This window comes from Salarias fasciatus (genome assembly GCF_902148845.1).
Source record: "Salarias fasciatus chromosome 7 unlocalized genomic scaffold, fSalaFa1.1 super_scaffold_4, whole genome shotgun sequence".
In the NCBI taxonomy this organism is placed as follows: domain Eukaryota; kingdom Metazoa; phylum Chordata; class Actinopteri; order Blenniiformes; family Blenniidae; genus Salarias; species Salarias fasciatus.
In genome coordinates this window covers 5,523,013-5,537,507 of record NW_021941229.1, presented here as the reverse complement: position 1 = coordinate 5,537,507, position 14,495 = coordinate 5,523,013, and the positions used below count along the sequence as shown (strand labels likewise).

General features: G+C 43.2%; 1 protein-coding gene across 3 annotated transcripts in view; it reads left to right on the top strand.

Annotated features, from left to right (window-relative positions):
* Window positions 1-14,495, top strand: part of cacna1bb (calcium channel, voltage-dependent, N type, alpha 1B subunit, b) — a 159,234-nt gene that overhangs the window by 76,235 nt on the left and 68,504 nt on the right. For all 3 annotated transcript variants that reach the window (XM_030084679.1, XM_030084678.1, XM_030084677.1), the window contains exons 7-10: window positions 6,881-6,984; window positions 9,615-9,730; window positions 9,915-10,004; window positions 14,166-14,255. In XM_030084679.1, the coding sequence (XP_029940539.1) occupies window positions 6,881-6,984; window positions 9,615-9,730; window positions 9,915-10,004; window positions 14,166-14,255 (400 nt within the window). The remainder of the gene's footprint in view (window positions 1-6,880; window positions 6,985-9,614; window positions 9,731-9,914; window positions 10,005-14,165; window positions 14,256-14,495) is intronic.

The window sequence follows — 14,495 nt, the reverse complement described above, 5'->3', positions numbered from 1 at the left end:
CAATAATAATAATACAGTGCTTAATAACTTAGTAACTCCGAGACATAACCAGAAACTGATTTGTTAGTGAGTGAAAGGTCAGGAACAAGCTCATCTCCGGACATGTTTGCAGGGGTTGTTGAAGCATGAACAGAGCTGCTGCTTCGCTCCCACACTGCACAAACCCACCGATTGTAGGAGGCGTGCTTGAGAAAAGGGCAAAATCCAAATAAAACTGAGCATTTTTTTTTTATTATTGAAGCTATAAATGTTCAAATGAAAAATTATATTTGGGTGAAAAGTGAAATTACTGTGAAATTTCAGTTTCGCTGCACAGTTCAACAAATCAGTGTACAGTTTGTAAAACTGCAAGCCCGCCGTCACCCCACAGCTCCTCCTCCCCTTTGGCACCAATACCACACCAGCGATCTACCGGCGGCAGCGGAGCAGAGCACTGATTCTCGGTGCGAGCGCCGCTTCCGCTCGCAGCCAGTCAGTGGGGAAGTGACACTGTTGTGGCAGCAGCAGGATGTGTAGGAGGCTTCTCAGCGCCGATAACGTGGCAATCTTCATTTCATGGTTCGTGATTTTATTACACCACCACCACCCCCCTCTCCTGGCGACCCAGCGGCTGCCGTCGAATTAGAGGCGACCCTAATTACCTCTGCTGTGTCATGTTCGGAGTGCGCGCTGAAAAATATGATACGTAATTACATTCTATCAAGCGAGGGAGCCGCGGTTTTCTCTGTTTTAGCTGTGATTAGTTCAAAGTGGGCGGGACTTCCTGCTGAAGTAGGGAGCGAGGGGCCACCTTTTCTTTTCACTTCATTAGAGCCGTATGAGTCACGGAGGCAGGTGCACTTTCACCCCGTCATGGCGGCGTCTTTGAGCTGCCACTGCGCTCGTCAGATTGTCTTAAAAATAGAGCGGTTTCAGAGGGACGGACGCGCTGCGGTTGAGCCGTGGCGTTGTGCCAGTTCCAGTTCACTGCAGATGACTGGAAACTGGATCTTACAAAGAGAACAATCTCAAGTTAGAAAGTGCTCAGGGTGTACGTGCAAGTTTTCACTGTTTTCTTATTCACCTCAGAAACACTGCGGTGCAGAGATACACTTCCAACCATTTTCCATGAAGAAGCATTGAAAAATAAATGCTCAGCACAATTTATTATTGATGTTTTTTTTTCCCTCCACCAGGCCTTCATTAAAAGAATCTTACAACAATTGTAAATGATCTGAAATCGACACTGCCTGCTTAATAAGTAGGAATAATTTTCCATGATGCTCAGCTTTAAGCGAAGGCAGCAAAATCTCACAGAAAATATAACTGAGGCCTTTATGTTCACTGAATGTCTCATCCTTTATTTGAACTTTTCCAGTTCTGCACAGAAACTGTCAGGTTATTGTGCCGACAGTCAAGGCTCTCTTCTTCCCCAAAACTATACGAGAGATGAGGACACAATCAGTTGATTCAGGGCCCATTTAGGCAATGTTTTCACATGAAAACGCAAAGTATTCTTTGCGTGTTTGGTGTTGACCACTGCGCACGCAGACCGTGATCTTGGTAAATAGTTCTTCTGCACATGCTCAGTAGATGGACAGTAACACCAATGGCTGCCTCCAGGCCATCATGACTCCCAGTCTGTTCTCCTGGAACTTAGTAGAGTTGAGAGTTGCCCAAACAGAATATGAGGCACGTGACCTGATGTCGAACCGGGGATGATGTTACTGTGAGTCGAGAGCTCTTCCCACTGTACCACTGACCAAGTTCACATCAAGTCTGACTGCTTCTGTAATTTTATTTGAATGAGCATTACTGTCAAACACAGAGAATCACCTTCAGTTTGGGACGCTTATTTAAAAGAAAATTGCCTCTTTAACATAAAACCAGAACTTTTGCCGGCTATCCCCCTAACGGCCGCTCGGGTCTCTGACTCTGTGACACAGCAGAGCTCAGGAGGCGTTAAGTTGGAGCTCAGGTTCTGTGTCGGATTCCTGGAATTGCACTGTCATGCGGTGAGTGGGGAGACTCTCAAGGGGAATTCGTAGACGTCTTTTAAATCACTGCTCTCAGGTCGTACAGAGGCCGTCACTGAGGGGAAAGACCTCAAAATGTAGTGATTTCTGCAAAAGCCCACTCATTACTTTGTCGCTATCCAAGTGGTCGGCCTTTTGAACTTCTGCTCTCTGATTAAATATTTCTAAAATTAGCCCAAAGCAATTTACTTCACCAGGTAGAGGAAAGAAACAGTCGCCTCCTGGAGACCTGATAAGGGCTGTTTAAGCCTTTGTTTTGATGTATTTGTCTTCTTTGTGGGGACCTCCTGCTCTCAGAGCCACCAGAGCTCTTGAGCGCAGTCACTGTGGCTGCTTGTTGAAAGTTTCAGGGCTGCGAGGAGCTGCAGAATTGATTCAGAGTGGCTGTCTTCATTTCTGCAGGCTTTCCCTCGTAATAGGCGCATGTGTGTGTGTGATGGCAGCTCTCTAAGCTGAGAGTGGGAGTACACTGTCACCCCGCAACTGCATGATGCATGAGTCCAAATTTTGTGGCGAGCTTTTTGCTTTTTCTACCGATCATTCGGAGCAGTCAGCCGGCGGTGAGTCATGGGAAGAACAGAGGTGGAATAACGATACCAAGTCAACTCAGGGGAAAAACGTCAACCTCTGTGGATTCAAGTCTTCACCCGGCGGTCGGTTTTAGGCATCCACGCAGTGTGACGGCGTACGAAGGAAGCCCCGTTTATACGACAACCTTTCAAGTGAAAACGCATTGCTGTTGTGTTTCAGTTTCAGAAAAGTTTCGCGTTTAAACGGCAACGATGCAGGTTCGCACAGAAACGCTGAAAATAATGTAGTTAGCATGCCAGGCAATCAATTTTATATCTTACCCTCGCCTCAGACAGCTTTGAACAACTGAAACAGTCACCATATTTATTGTGTGAAGCTCGTTTACACTGAAGAGTCTTGATTTGGTTGATCAGTCGCTGCTCGTTTGGTTCTCTGACAGGAAGCAGACCTGATGCAGATAGACTGAGATATCTGTAATAACAGTAGTTTGGCTTTAAATCACCAAGAGCTCTGAGACAGAGGGACTTTGAGGTTTACAGAGACTCATCTTGGTCCATCAGGAAGTGGGTTAAAATGTGAGCTGGTCTCTGGTGACGCCTGGATTTCAGCCTCGGTTTGCCAACAATCAATAGCCTCATTAGAGTAACTGATGGTGTTGTTCAGACATTCTTACGTTTGCTTTTCTCTTTTTAACCCATTTGAACAAGAATGTTTTGAGAACCTGAAAACTTCTGCGAAATTTAAATAACGAAGTAGTCATGATTACATTTATGATTGTCGTACCATGCTTCCATTGAATCCTTTGAATTAATAAGCCTTTTCCATTTTCCTCCCATAACTGAATGTTTCTCTAATATTTGTTTTCTTCACATTACACTAAAACAACATATGGTGTAATTAGGAGTGCCTTGCTTAAAGGCAACATAGTACATAGTTCAGCAGATTTGTAATCGACTAAATTAGTGTAGCCCGTGGCTTCGGTCGCCATATGCCCCATAGTTTTTCTCATGCACATGCAGTTTGGTTTCATCAGTGCTCGTACGCACTGCACGGAAAATGGACTACACTGCTGGGTTTATGCATATAAATGACTCCTACGGTACCTACGTTATACACACTCCGCTCCAGTGCTCACAGAACACACACCCAGAGTCTGGCTGAGTTGTAATTTTTATTTGGTTGATGATGGACTCCTTTCATGTTTTTCTGTTGGAAACCATGGGTCATACAAGATATAACTAGCAGTGAACTATCAGTGAAATATTTAATGAATGTTGGGAAGTTTTAATATTTTGGCTTTCACAAATGTCCCGCCGTCCATGCAGGGATCCTTTTAACCTTTTATCTCCATGTCGGGTAATTAATCAAGGTCACCTAAAGCACACAGTGGACAGTGTACCTATGCTAGAGAGCCAGTTATTTCAGTTTTCTGCCAAGTTGTAAACACCTCCTGATGTGTTCTTGTGAAGCCTCGGCCTCTCTGGGAAGCTATTCTTATACTTAATCATGAACTCTTTATAATTAATGTGTTTAACTGTGAAATGTTACAGCAGGTGTTTTTTTTTATTATTTTTAACAGAACTTTGAGTCAACACCGTCACTTTCGGAATTGGCTTATATTTCTCGGATTTAAAAAAACCTTTCTGGTCCCAGATCTTTTGAAAATGAGTTAAAACATCAAGAGCGTTCATTTAAAACCACATCACGCCTGTTAGGGGCTGTTAATCAGTCTGTTTAAGCATTTGGAATGATTAATTTCACTCAGGTTACGCACTATTTGGCAACATATTGCATTAATTACACATAAGTATTTTATCATTCTCTGTGTTCCAAATAGAGATGAAATCTCAGCTTTAAATATATAAATTAGGAGGAGACTGAAGCACAGATGTGCTGGTTTGACGCCGCCGGAGGCTGTTTGTTATATAGAATACTGAATCACACCTTCCGTCCTGATGTGACATATGATAAACTGAAGTGATGGATGTCCTTCCACCATGCCCCGCGGTCACAGAGCAGGTTTTCGCTTCTCTCCTTTCTTTTATTTGCTTTTTTCTCTTCAGTATTTTCTTTCCTGCTTTAGATAACTGTTTAACACGTGAATTCTGCAGAATAAAGCTGTTATTGGGGCAGCTCTATGATCCCATCCACAAAGATATCCTTTATCTTTGTTCATCAGTGCCCTGCAAAAGTATGGATGCAGGTCTTCTTGGTAACAATAACCGTCTGGCAAGAGAGGGAAAAACAAATAATGGAAAAATGCAAATGTGGCGTATATTAAAGATCGATGTGCAGAAATGGCTTGGTCATCATTTTTCCATCTCTTCTGGGTTGAGTGAATATTCAGAACTTGCATCCTAAATATCTCCTCACTGTTTGCTTAGTTGCTTGTTCAGCTCTTTAAACTGGAAAAATCCTGCTTCATCAGCTTCCAGCGCCGCGTTTCAGGTTCTCCAAACATTTAGTTCAGCATAACTCGACTCGGCGCGTCTGTCCGAGCTGCCGGCCGAGGAAACGAGCAAACGGGGAGACTCCTCCTGCCTCACCGACAACAGCAAATTTACTGAGTTTGGCTTCACAGACAATTGGTTAAACAATTTTTTAGTTGCTGTGTTGATTAAGGTCAAATTATTTTTATGAGATCTCAATTATAATGTTTGAAAATGGTCAAGTGTGCTTAAAGCTTTAACCATCCATGTCATTATAACATTTCCAATTCACTCATATTACTTCCTCATGTCCAGCGACCACCTTTGGGTTCGTTGAACTGATTTTAATTATTTAATTGAGATGTAGAGGAGATGAAAGTGTGTTCATGTAACATTCATACCAAGAAGATTGAACGGAGGTGGAGAGAGTGGGGGGGGGAGGATCCATGAAGATCGACTGATGACATGACGAGACGGTGATGAAACGATGGAAATGCAGGAGAAGAAATGATGCCGGGCGATACGGCGAAGCCGATGTCAGCCGTCCCTCTTATTGCGGAGACTGAATGTGTGTTACTGTGTGTCTGCAAGTGTTCATCTGACTTCCTGGGCTGCGTTATGTGGATCTACACGCTGCTGATTCAGCCGCCCTGAACCTCCCGGCATGTGGCAGCGATTCTGCTAACAGGGTGGAGGGTGCTGACTCCAGGGATCTCCTGCAGAAACCCGAATGCCGTTTAACTTGGTCGCAGAGCTCGGTCAGTGGAAAACGATGCTCCCAGTTTTTGACGACAAGTCAAGATTTAAATGAGTGTGCTGCGGCTGTCTTTCAGAAAAGTTACATTTTCCCTGATTCTGAGTTTGGTGCGTTATTTTTGAGTTCTTTGTCATTAAACATTCGGTGGCTTCAGGTCAGATCCCCACTGGGATTTCTAGCAGCTTCCCGGTGGAGCAACAAACCAATACAACTCGTCAAAACAATTGAAGTCATTATTTTTACTCTTTCATGCACACAGCACAGAAATGGAGTCCAGCTTTCTGGGTATCCATGGAGGAGCCGTGATTAGTTACATGACTCAGCTCCTCAGGAAACGTTGACGTGGAGAACATGCTAAACTGTTCTTTCTTGATCCGTTAACTGTGACCTCCGTCCGAGATCGCAGGGTTTTGTTAGAACAGTAGATTTCTGCCTGGAGTTTTGCTCCAGCTCTCTCAGCAGGATGTAATGTTCAGGTCTCCACATCCTGAGGTGGGCGGCGTTCTCCACTCCACATCCCCACATCGCTGGGAACTGGCCAGTGAAACGCTGTGTATGTGTGTGTGTGTGTGTGTGTGTCTGTGTGTGTGTGTTCATGTACTGAAAACAGTTTTTACTGAAGCACTGACTTGTCACACCTGCTTATGTAGAAATAATTTGTTTGAAATCCATGTTTCTGTTTCACAGCGATAGAGGATCCTTCACTCAGACGACACAGAGACTTTGTAAATGACTTTCTTTCAACTGCAGAGTTATTCATATTATTTTAATGAGACAAGTTGTCACGAGTTTTTACTCAGTTATTTAAAGAAATAAACCTTTTTTTTTTTAAACAAATGAAAGTGAAATTGTGGCAGCCCATTCTCCTATTTCATTTAAAAGCTGACAGCCTTCAGTCATTTGTTACTGAACTCACTGACAGGTTGTATTTAGAGATGTTTTCTGAAAACCGGTCCATGGTGCAGAAAGGTTTGGGGATCACTGTTCTATCGGACACATCGCTGTTCACGAACATTAAAAATGTCTCTGGAGCTCCATTCAAACTTTTCAGAATTAAACATATAACTATAGATTGTGCTCTCGCATTGCCATGCAGAGTGATTAACTCTCTCCTGGTGTCCTGTGTGTGTGTCTTTGTGTGTGTTTAGACCAATGACGTTGTGGGAAACACCTGGAACTGGCTCTATTTCATCCCCCTCATCATCATCGGCTCGTTCTTCATGCTCAACCTGGTGCTGGGTGTCCTGTCGGGGTAAGTCACGCCGGATCCTGAGGGTAAAAGAGGCTAATTGCAGCGCTAATGTAGCATCGTTCACATTCACTTTGGATTTGAATCCGATCATGAAAAGAAGTTTCAGCCGCTAATTTACATTTCTCTCTCTACTTCCTGGAGCTTCTTGATTGCAGGGCATGAACACTTTGTTTACTGTGGAACACACAGTACACAAAACTTGTTCTGGGTTAATGAGGCGATGTTTCTACATGGAAGTGCCTCATTTTTGAAAAAAAAAAAAAAAATCATTTATAAAGGAGGAGAAACTCAAAGCAGTTGAGTTTCAGAACAGGGTCCCATCACTCTGTTAGCTATCGGAGAAAATAAATCTGCAGGGAAATTGCAGAATTGAGTGTGACTTGGCCACATTGAGCGATTATTAGCCTCTTCCCCTTGTAGCATTGAGCGCGTTTCCTTTCTAATGTGCGCGTCTCATTGTTTACCCCGCCGTGCCATGAAAAGGCCGCTCTCCGCGGCTTTAATCATCCCCGTCCTCTGTGCTCCGGCTCTTCATATCTGTCCCGTCTCATTGTGTCCGCGGCCACAAAGGGCCCGGGCTCACCTGCCGCGATTCACAGGCCCTTCGGATGAAAGCAGACCGGCGCGATCGTCCGCTTCTACAGGGAAGCCCGCTCCTGAGGGGGAGGGGGGTGATCAGAGGAAAACTAAAAATAAAGGGGTTTTCTCTGTGCGGTTCCCCCTGCATGGAATCAGAGCAAACACCTGCGCATCAGGAGGATCAACACTTTTACTGCAGATATTCATCACAGATTTCATTGAGGAGCGCATATCTCGGTAGAGAAATGAGGATCAAAAGTGATTTTAAAGCCGGAAAACTGTCCATCATGTCTTTTCTTTTCTGAAGGTTTAAAATGTACTACCAAATAGCTCTGAAATAATCCAGAAGAAAACACAGTTTTCTTTATTTCTTCTATGTAATTTACTGTCCATGGGTTGAGCTGTTGTGATAGCCGTTAGGCGAGCTTAAAGGTCAGCGTCAGCTCTGCTTTAACTCCCACAGTCAGCAGGTGGCGGGGGATTCCTCCACATCTCAGCTGGCTCATCGTCTGCTGAAGGAAAGAAAGCTTTTGAATTAGGGATTATTTAAACGTTCAAAAATAAGTTTTTGCCTGTGGACCTCATGTCTGACGCCTCTGTTCTCGGTCTTAAACATAAAAAAGACGTTACTACCTCACAGAAACTGTGGACAACTGACCAAAAATCACTAACGAGAAATGATCTTAATGTTTTTAATTGCACATTTTGGGATCTAAAACCAGTAGATGATGTTTAGGAAAATCTTATTTCTCTAAGCACTTTGTTAAATCTGCAAATAAAACCTTTGAGGCCCTCAAACCACACAGCGAGATTCATGAAAATGTGTTGCTGGCGTTTTTCAGATGTTTGTAATTAAGTAAATCATAGTAGAGGGAATGCTGCTGCGCTGAACATCAGAGATTCTCAGAATCGGCTTCAGATATTCACAACACAAACAGCACAGCCTCGAGTGTGATACCGCTTAAAAATTATGACTTTTCTAAATTATTTGATTTCCCTCCACCGACACCAATTTTCACTGTACTGAAATAGTGATTGTTGCTAAACAGAACTAAACCTTACTGTTTTTCTACATGAGGTCCACTTGTTTTGGACCCTTTATATACATGTTTCAAGTGCAGATGCAATGTTTACCGTTGCTTCCACACTTAAAGGTGCTGTAGGCAGGATTTTGCTAGTCAGTGCTAATTTTTCTGTGTTTTCTTTGGATTAAATGTTAGAGTATCCATTGATAATCCTTTAGGAGTGCAGCATAATTGCACTACCGCGAGGGCGCAGCGTTTCCATCTGTCTCTGTTCTGAGCTGAAAAGGAATCTCCACAGCTCCAGGTATCTTTGACCAATCAGAAGAGCCCATGAGGCTCAAACCGTGATTGGTCGAGGGGCGTTCGTCGCACGTTCTTGTGGGAGGGGCTTAACTTGCGTAAGGGCGTGACGTCAGAGAAAACAGGACAGGATTGGCTGTGCTGGGTTTCAAATTGCCATCTTAGATGGGTCAAATCCTGCCTACAGCACCTTTAAAACACATCAAAAGGGCCTGGATTGTGCACAGCTATACTTACGGATACAAAAAAGTAAACAAAAGAAAAACTGTTATACTGTCAAGCTAAAGGTGGTTTTCTGAGATTTTTCCACATTTCTGTGAAGTTTCCCTCTGCTTTAGGCTGAATTCTGCATTCATACAACATCTCTTGTCAGATCAGATCCACACTTTCAAAATTAACTTGCAATTAGAGAAAATCATTGATGTTTTGTTGATATACTTTTTCATGTTTTTACCTTAAATAAAACAAACACTAGAGCTCATCCCCTTCTGAGATTATGCATTTTTGATGTAAAATCTGATCATCAGGTAGATATTATTGAACTCCATCTCAGCTGCATGGTCAATAACCCGTCAGATGACGTTGGAATGTGAGATGCAGTGCTTCCTGCTTCTTCCTGTCAATACAGAGTAAAGTCTCTCTTGGTGTGAGACGCGCCGAACAGAAGAAAGATGTGATTTCACGCTAATGTGGGATTTCCTTTGTTGTCTCTTTGCGTCCGGACAGAGAGTTTGCCAAAGAGCGAGAGCGAGTGGAGAAACGGCAGGAGTTCCTGAAGCTGCGCAGGCAGCAGCAGATCGAGCGGGAGCTGACCGGCTACCTGGAGTGGATCTGCAAAGCAGGTCGGACACGTCTTCACCCATCAATCACTCCCCTTCACTCAGAATGGAGATCTTTCAATCTAACACTGCCTGATGACTGATATCAGACTTTGTTTCTGCTGCTTTTAGAACGCTGTCTTTTCTAGTTTCAGTTGAAACCAGTATGAGAAATTGATGAAATCTCCTTGTTGCCTCCCTGCTGCAGAGGAGGTGTTGCTGGAGGAGGAGGATGAGATTGCAGAGGAGAAGTCCCCGCTGGACGGTGCCTGGTACAAGAGGAAGCAGAACCTTCCAGGTGAAAACCGAGTCCCTGCTGCTTGATTTGCCACGACAAGCGAAGAGCTTCTGCACGTCGTCACAGTGCTGCGTTTATTAATCGCTGAAGAACCGTCCGCCATCAACATGGACACGCAGAACTGACCTATCAGTTAGGGATTCCTTTTCTGAGTGTTTGAAAAAGCCGAATCAAGATGTCTGGCAGCCTTTTGGCGCTGACAGGCTTCCAGGAACTCGGTGCACCAGCCAGAAAACCGTCTGGCGTGTAACACCGCATGCAAACTTGTCATTTTTTACAGTTTAGTTTCGGTGCAGATTCAACCTGACAAGACACTCCAGACATGAATTAATGAGCTCCCGAGGTGCTGGAAGGCAATTCCCTCTGCCTCCTCCTCCTCAGAAAAAAAAAAACAAAAAAACACTGCGCTGCTCCTTTAAAACGGACTCGCTTCCTGTGGTTTCCACCTGGAACACTCACGGAGCAAAGATCGTTTCACACCCTCAATGGTTTTATTTACTCTGCCTCTCACAAAAGGTCAAGTTAAAAAAAAAAAAAAAAAAAAAGACAGCAGGAAACTGTGCAGTAAAGACAAATCCAGTGTCAGACGTAGAGAAGAGGAGCTGTCGGTCCAATGTTGAGGCTTTTTGAGACACTACCTGGATTATAAACTGGAAAAATACTCCAAACAGTTGATTTCATCGAGATATGCTCACTGCTACAGACACGGTTCTTTCTGCATGTTCTTTACACACAGCTTGTAAAGAACTTGCATTTGTGGGATGAGCAGCAGATCAGGTTGGGGTTGATCCCTTCAGCGTTTCTGTTACAACACGCTTGTTTGGTATCTTTCCCTATTGGTCACTTTTTTTTGGCTGTAGTCACAGTTGATTATCTTATATTACACATTTCACATGAGAACGAAGAATTTTAGATTGTCATTTGAGAAAAATGTTGCGTTTACCCGGCTACACATTAAAAACGATGTATTTAGCATGTGCTAGAGAACAATACGCTGTAAACATCAACAATGGTGAGTAAAAGGTAGGTGTGAGTGTGCATGTTTGAAGCCAGGGCAGTTCTGTGCTGTAAGATCAGTAACTTTTCCTGCCAAAACACTGATTTACTCTTATTGTCCATCTTCTCGTGCAGAACAACTATTTACTCTGGCCGTGGTGTGCATGTACACCACAGCAGCTCATACATTTTTCCTTCATCTACACGGTAAAAATGTCAGAGTGTTTCAAAAAGCTTGCTTTCAGTGACTCCAAGCATCCTTGTCATGACAACAGACACCCACAATGTTAGGAAACTTTCCCATTTTCACTTGAAAAGGTGAATATGCAGCTCAAATTTGATTTTATGTGGGTCAGATCTGTAAAATATTAGTATTGTTTTCAACAAAAGCACATGATTCCAAAACTTTCTTTTGCTGTGTTGGAAAAAAAAAAAACATGAGCATGTTTGGGAAATCTTCACAAGAAGCTGATGTTTTCTTTGAGAGACGTTTTTGACGGACTTACTTTGACGGTTTAGGCGTTGACGCTGCTGCTCGGTTGGTGCCACTCCTGCATTTAATGTGAAGATCTGCTGTTTTGCTGCTGCTCTTCGTTCCCGGTCCAGAAGTTGCTTTCTGAGATCAGATTATACTGAGACAGTGCGAACCAAAGTGCACACATTCAAAAATTTAATTTGTGTCACACACTTGCACTCCCATAGATATTTCACTTTAAATATGTGGTGTGAAAAAATAAATCCTTCAAAGCATGAGTTTATTTCAAAAATCTTAATATAGAGTAATAAATGTGTATATAAGGATTTTCTGCATGTACTAATGCCTTCCAATTATGCTCCGTAATCACTATCAAATCATATGCAATCATATAATCAGCCCTTCTGATTAGCCTGAATCTGAGTTTTCTTGTCAGTTTCCTCTCTACTCTTCAGTTTCCTGCTCCCCTTCGCCCCGCCTTCCCTCCGGTCTGCTGTAAAGGGTTAATTAGTGTGATCCACGGCGTTCAGCCGCGGCCTGATTGGATTTGTTAGAGTAAAATTCACACGACCGCGGCGAGGAGGCGAGCGAAGCGGCGGCAGTGCCAGAGGTCTTATTTTATCAATTAGTTCCAAATGAAGGATGAAAACATTTGAGAGTTTCCGCTCCGACGTCGTCAGAGCAGAAAGTATGCGTTTGGCCTTCGACAGAGTGAGCGGCAGGTATGAGCAGCGGAGGAAAGTGTCCGTCACTGTCACTCGCCTCTGCGGAGGGGATTCAGAACGGATTTATTCCAACATGAAAATGATAAGAAACTCCAAAAATGAGCCTTTTTATTATTTTTGAAAGGGAGAATATTTCAGATGAGCATATCAGTTCATCAGAAATCTTTAAAACCAATTCTTTGAATCTTACCAGCGCTTACATGTGTAAAGAAAGAGAATATTGCTTCTGGAATTATATTTCTCTTTTCCTGAACATCTTCTTCTGCCCTTCAAAATCAGGAGAAATAGTAACCTTTAAGTTTAAACTTTAAAGGTTTTCTTTGTTGTGGCACAGAGCATACTTGAAGAAAATGTCTATATTTCCTTAAAACCAAACAATTACTCAACATGAAGCCAATTTTCATGAAACCTCACAATGAAATGTACAAAAAAAAACTCCTCCTATAGCTGTTGCGTTGTGCACATTTTTACAAAATGTGACTGCATTTCTTTAAAGCTAGTTTGAAAGCAGCGGGGCAGCTCAAATATCTGAGCTCCAGTCTCAGAGTTGTATTTAGAAATTTTCTTTTAGAAAAAAAAATCAATGTTTTCCTTGAATTTTTTTCAATTTCCTCGGTGGTTTGCTGCACCAGATTGGAGGCCGTGTGTTCAACACCCGGTGATTGATTTGCTGTTGGAGCAGAACAGTGTTTCAGTCTAACTTTTCTGGAGAAATACACATCCAAACATCAACATCTTCCAGAACAGGTCTGTAGCTGATGGAATTCCTCTGGAAGTCTGGAGTGTTCTGGAAGTTCTGGTTGTCTTTTCCCATCAGAAATGTGATCCCAGCATATCAGAGCCTGTGACTCGCGGAGAAGCTGCTCCATGCAGCAAAATAAACGCACGGTCTCAAACCTTTTATCTGACATTCACTGATCAAGTCATGAAAAACGGCGAGCTTTAACTCTGCAGACTTTATCATCAGTGTTTTATATGTCAGGTTAAAACGTTACTGCCTTTCTCTGTCATGTCTATTATTTACAATAAAGTGTCGTATTATATTGGCACAGACTTGGAGTAAAAGGTGATTTTTTTTTTTTAAGGTAAATAAGCAAAAAGCTTGTTAATATATAGACATTTTGGGGTGTAGATGCACCGGGGGGGTGTACCAGGGGGGTGTGTCGGAGCTGTGGGGCACAGCGTGGGTCATGTGACCATCGCATTCATGTGGAGACGGAGTGCAGTTTTTCATTCCAAGGCTGACTTCAAGCAGGAAGGCAGAAAATCTCCAAATGAAAAACGTGATTGATGCCTGCTATTCATAGTACGCAATTAGCTCACCCCTCTTACACACACACGCACGCACAGACACACACACACACACACACACACACACACCCTGCCACTCTTGTTTCAAGAAAAAAATGTGTTAAATCATTGAAAGAATGCTGGTTTAGCTGGAAGGGAAACATAATGTACGAACGAATCCCCATAAAGTGTGGACATTTTCTGATTGGTCGGTTGCATCTTTACTGTCAAGGCTTCTTGGCTGTGACGCTGATGCTGTGTGAAAATCTGTCTTTCCTATAAATGTTGTCATATTAGAAAGGAAGAGACATTTACGGAGACTAAACATGCATATTCTCCTTTGTTGTGTGCCACTGAATCACATGTTTGGATTTATTACACTGAAAAAGGACAAAATTGGTCATTATGATGTTTTTAACCATTATTACATCACATTATACACATTATATGTTGATGTGACTGTTTTCAAGGACAAGTAGGAGTTCTAACCTTTGAGCTTCTTACCGATACCGAGCGCACATGAAAGTTTGTGCCAGTTCAGCTCCTCCACTTGATTCGCCTTTTTTAACTTTTGTTTATTATTTTTCTCCACATTCTGAGCAGCTCCTTTGAATCGGCGTCCTCAGGCTTGCATCTCAATGACTTCCCTGGCTTTCTGTGCTGCTCTCATTGCAGTGCTGAAGCGAGCCAAAGTCAAGAAGGGTAAGAACGACCTGATCGGCGCCGAGGAGGGGGAGGATCCCTTCGCCGACATCTCCTCCGTCGGTAAATCTTCCGTCTCTTTATCTGCGGCCACCGGCGGGTCACCTCTGACCTTCGCCTGCTGTCTCCACACACAGCTGACCTTTAACGATAAAGCAGCCGCTGTCAGAGCCTGTCTTCTGCTATGAGCGTAACCGTGTCCTCCGACTCCCCGGCCCTCCGTTTATCAGATCGGTTTGTCGTGTCGACTCAAGCAGGAAGCTGAAGATCTTCATCCGTTACAGGGACGGATTCAAGACACCT